At 41.6% G+C, this 4,461-nt stretch overlaps 1 protein-coding gene across 1 annotated transcript; it reads right to left on the bottom strand.

Annotated features, from left to right (window-relative positions):
* Nucleotides 1-1,675: 1,675 nt before the first annotated feature.
* LOC113590426 (trace amine-associated receptor 13c-like) lies at nt 1,676-2,665 on the bottom strand. The gene has a single exon (XM_027030558.2). The coding sequence runs from the start codon at nt 2,663-2,665 to the stop codon at nt 1,676-1,678; it is 990 nt and encodes a 329-aa protein (XP_026886359.2).
* Nucleotides 2,666-4,461: the final 1,796 nt, after the last annotated feature.

The raw sequence follows: 4,461 nt of genomic DNA, 5'->3' as shown, positions 1-4,461 counted from the left end.
TTGCAGAGTGCTACGGGGAACAGCCGGGCCAAGAGGACCGGTACTCGGAGATGGACTCTGCTGAGTCCTATGACCCATGCCTGGATGTTCATAGGGGATACATGGATTACGGAGAGACAGAGGAGTGCAGCGATGTCTGTCTGTGGTCGGAAAGGGGTTCCAATCATGAGGAGGAAGCTCCAATGGAGGTAGAAGAGGACCCTCATAGGGGTCTTCCCTCCCACAGTGATGCCAAAAGCTCACAGAGCAAGGAGCCTCTAGCACCTAAGGCACTGCCCAGGGCACGCCACACAGGAGCAAGCAGATTAATGCAGTTGGCTAGCAGGGAGGCGGCGTCGTTGGATGAGGACACTCCCCCCCTTAAGGCAAAGAGCCCCAGAGTGCATGTGCCTACGCCGAAGCCTTGTGAAGGCAAAAAGGCAGCAGCACCAGTACCTGCACCAGAACCAGGCGATACAGCTGGTTCGCGTCCCGACACGCATGCGCCAAAACCAGGACAGTCGCTGCTACCTAAGCTGGCGAGGGACACTCCCCGCCAGGCTGGTCGGTCTCTGGCCCAGCCGACGACTGGGGGACTGGCTGGAGTTCCTTCCCCCTTCCCCGGACACATGAATGTGTGTGGTGTCGTTCATTGCCTGTCCCTGTCACCGTGTCTGTCCCGATTACACTAAATGTACCAGTCACTTTGTTCCCCTTTGTGTCTGTGCCCGTTAGTGTGTGCATCTTGGTCCCTGTCCTTCCCCCCGCTGCCCTGCTTGCGTTGGCCCGTGGTGGGTTGTCTGGTCCTCCAACGTCACCTTTTGGCGTTGGTCTCGGGGCTGCAGCCCGGTAGGCTGGCACACCAGGAGTCGTGCCCTTGAGGGAGGGCTCTGTTACGGTACGGCCCCTCCCTCCCTCAAGTCTGTGTATGCGCGTCTGTGTGTGCGTGTGCGCATCTGTATTGCCACGCCCTCTTGTGTCGTTCACCTGATCCCTGTTGTTTGTAATTGTCATGCGTATATATAAGTCTCGTTTCGTATCATCAAAGTTGTCGGTGTTTGATCCAAGTAGTCTTTGTTAAGATGTGTATGTTTCGTGTGTAAATAAAACGCATGTTTATGTTTGACGTGCCTCGTCCCCGCATCCTGTTTAGCCCTCGTCTGCCACAGGATGCCATGCACCTCGCTGTTCCCTGTAAACTAGTTAAATATTGTGTATGTATATGTGAGCTTGGCCTGTCTCCTTTAGTTTATTATCATTTTTACAGTGTTACTCTCTCCATGTGTGTGCTCATTTTTCTGATCCCCTCCACATTTCCCCTCTATTTAGTTCCTTTTCTGTTTGTGATGTGACTGTGCTGATTCTGCTCCCACAAATAAAGTGTCCTGATATCCTTTCATTGTGCAACTACTACAGTATAAAAATATATATTCTTCATTCTTCTTATTATTATCATTTCTAGTAATACTACTCATATAATTAGTTATATTTTGTAATTCTTTGAAAAGTATTTGTTATATGTGACCATATGTGACCAGTATTTTATAATGAATATATTATGTCTGATATTTGTAGTACAATCTGATATTTCAGGTACACCTTGAGTAGGTGAGCAGAACAGGTGCAAATGTATTTATTAAAATAAGCCCTCAAAAACATCAAGTACTGTGACAATTCATTCAAACAGTTTCATTCTTCAAAGAATATGTATCAATGTAGAATCAGTGGAGAATATCTGAAGAGTTAAAATTACTTTAACAGATCTCCTAAACCATGGGTAAAACAAAGCATAAATCACTGGATTGATGGCAGAATTAAGGTAAAGCAACATCAAGTATTTGTGTAATGATTCTTCGTCAATTTCTATGACATTACCTAATACACTATAAAGAAAGTATGGAAGTAAACAGGCCACAAACACAGACACTAAAATGCCAAGAACCTTTGCTGCTTTTCTCTCAGATTTCATTGAGTCTGACATGTTCTTTGAGGTCTGAGTCCTGGTGTGACTATTAAGCTCTCTAATAGCAGTGGCATGTTTCTTGGCAATAAAAAATACTAGAGTATACAATATGATTATTACAGAAAGTGGAAAAACAAAACTCAATAAAAGATCAACCAGAGACCAGGCATCATTTAGCACATGAAAGCATCCTCTTGAACACACTGCCCTACCTAATGAATTTAAATTGGGGTACTGCAGTGCAATATTATATGACAGCCAAATACTCCAGTCACATAAAACCACAATGCACATTATACTCACTGAAACTGTTTTGGTGTACAGGAAAGGGTTAGAGAGAGCAAAATACCGATCAACAGCAATGAGAGCAACATTATATATAGATACACTTGTGAGAACATAAGCAGTTAACAAATACCATGCACAGAAAATGTTTGTAAAAATCCAACATGATTCAATCAGTTGAAGTAATGCTGGTGGCATCACAAAAACTCCGATGAGAAAGTCTGAAACAGCCATTGATAAGATGAGCATGTTAGTTGGCGTGTGGAGCTGCTTGAAGTGACACACAGAGATGATGATGAGCAGGTTCCCACACACTGTCACCAAAATGACACTTGTTAAAGACATATACAATAACACATATACTGCAGTAGATAGAGATCTATCCGGACAGGTATAATGGAAACAGTCATCAGTTTGGTTTAGTGCAGTAAAATTCATGGATCAAGATGTTAAATAACTAATTTGAATGACCCTTAAGGCTACAGGAAGTCCAGCTTCATAAGTAACTTGTAGGCTGAGGTGCCAACACCTCTGATATTTATATGGTTTTGAAGCTGCTCACACCCACTAGCATGATGTAGTGATGTAAAATTCCATGGTAACAAAAGATCAACTCTTGACTGTAATAAGATTTTCCTACCACATTTTACCTTTGTTTATATATTGTAATATATTTTGTATGCATCTATTAATAGATATATCTGCGCTAGTATTGCCTTAGACAAATTAATGATTTAATTCACATGCTTGAATAGAGCCTGTAAGTTGTACCTTTCCACCATTGCTCCTCAAATTGTATACTTAGCTCATGCTCCCAGTTGGTCTTTTAGTAATAGATTGGCTATCCACACACATCAGATGATTGGTTTTATGACCAAAGCATTTCATGCCTTTATCATACAACCGTAAAAAAAACAAAACATGGATGGATGGATGTTTAGTCTTTTTTAAGCTAGACAATACCACTGAATTGTCTGTATAACCAGACAGGTAGAACTGAATAGTGCTGTTAGTGAAATGGAGGCACAAACTCTTCAATTCTTCATTACAAAATCATCTTAGCATCTTGGCAAAATATATGACATTTAACATTAGAAAGCTAGCTAAATGATTACATAACCTTATATGTAGTATCTTACCCATAGCTTCCATATTCATTCTTTCAATATGAGATATATAGCTATCTATCATGTATTCAAGTTTTTTTTAGCTAATTACATGAAAATGTTCATATTTAAAGTGACATGACAAACAATATTTTAATTCTCAACCCAAATGAATGCTAGCTGTTAGACACTTAAATCACCTTAGCAAATTGAAAAGAACTTGACCCTGAGGGTCTGAAAGAACCATTTACTGCTTTTAAAAAGTCAAATTGAACAAAGTTATTAACACAGTCCAAGGTAAAGCAAAATCAAGCAACGCTGAATATAGCTCATATGTATTCATTATATTTGACAATCAGTATTATCTATAATTCAACACAGCCAATCATTTTATAGCTACATCCCTTTAAGTATCACAATATAGCTTCTATAAAACCCATTAATCATAAAGAAAACTATTGACAGAGATATTAATGAGAGGGGAGCTTATAGAATTTTTAAAACACATTTGCCAAAAAAATTAGTAGATGTATAATTTGAAATGGAAGTTTATCACCTGAGCCGTTCACTTACATGGCAATGGATTGGGCTAAGAGTTGTACTGTAGCCAGCCTCTAGAGGGCATCAGACACATAGTGGCTTCACTTTTCACCTGCTCTGTTCCAGTCCACTACACTTTACAGTGTAAGGGTTGGCACCAGGCCGAGGCCCCCTCCGGCCACAAGAGGGAGGCCTTGAGTCAACCACACCACTAATCAAGCTTAACACCCAACAGCTGGGCTAGACCTTATATAAGCCCAGTGAACCAGTCGTTCAGTGCTGGGTCTTTGCCTAAGTTCTGAGCCAAGTGCCTAGCCAGTAGCTTAAGGTGTTGAGGTCTGTAAGCTCTTGTGCTACACCTCACTTCTGTGCTTTGAGGGTCTCTGTGTTTTCACACATCCCCTCCTCTCTCCAGTTTTCCCTCTCGAGTCTGTCTCTCTCTGAAGACTTCCCTTAGCCATTCAAGTTCCTCCCCGTTTTCTGGTTTTGTTTAGGAAGTTTTAGTTTGAGTTTTCCCCAGTGCATCGGGGTTGCCATTTCTTCCCCTGGCATCCTTTGTTCTCCCTTTTTTCCACGCTCTGCGTGGTG

Source organism: Electrophorus electricus, chromosome 8 (genome assembly GCF_013358815.1).
Source record: "Electrophorus electricus isolate fEleEle1 chromosome 8, fEleEle1.pri, whole genome shotgun sequence".
Taxonomy (NCBI): Eukaryota; Metazoa; Chordata; class Actinopteri; order Gymnotiformes; family Gymnotidae; genus Electrophorus; species Electrophorus electricus.
Note: the sequence above shows the minus strand (reverse complement) of the source record. Positions and strands in the feature narration are given on the sequence as shown.

Coding starts and splice junctions, on each gene's coding strand:
- LOC113590426 (XM_027030558.2), bottom strand. CDS start 2,665: ATGAATTTTACTGCACTAAACCAAACTGATGACTGTTTCCATTATACC.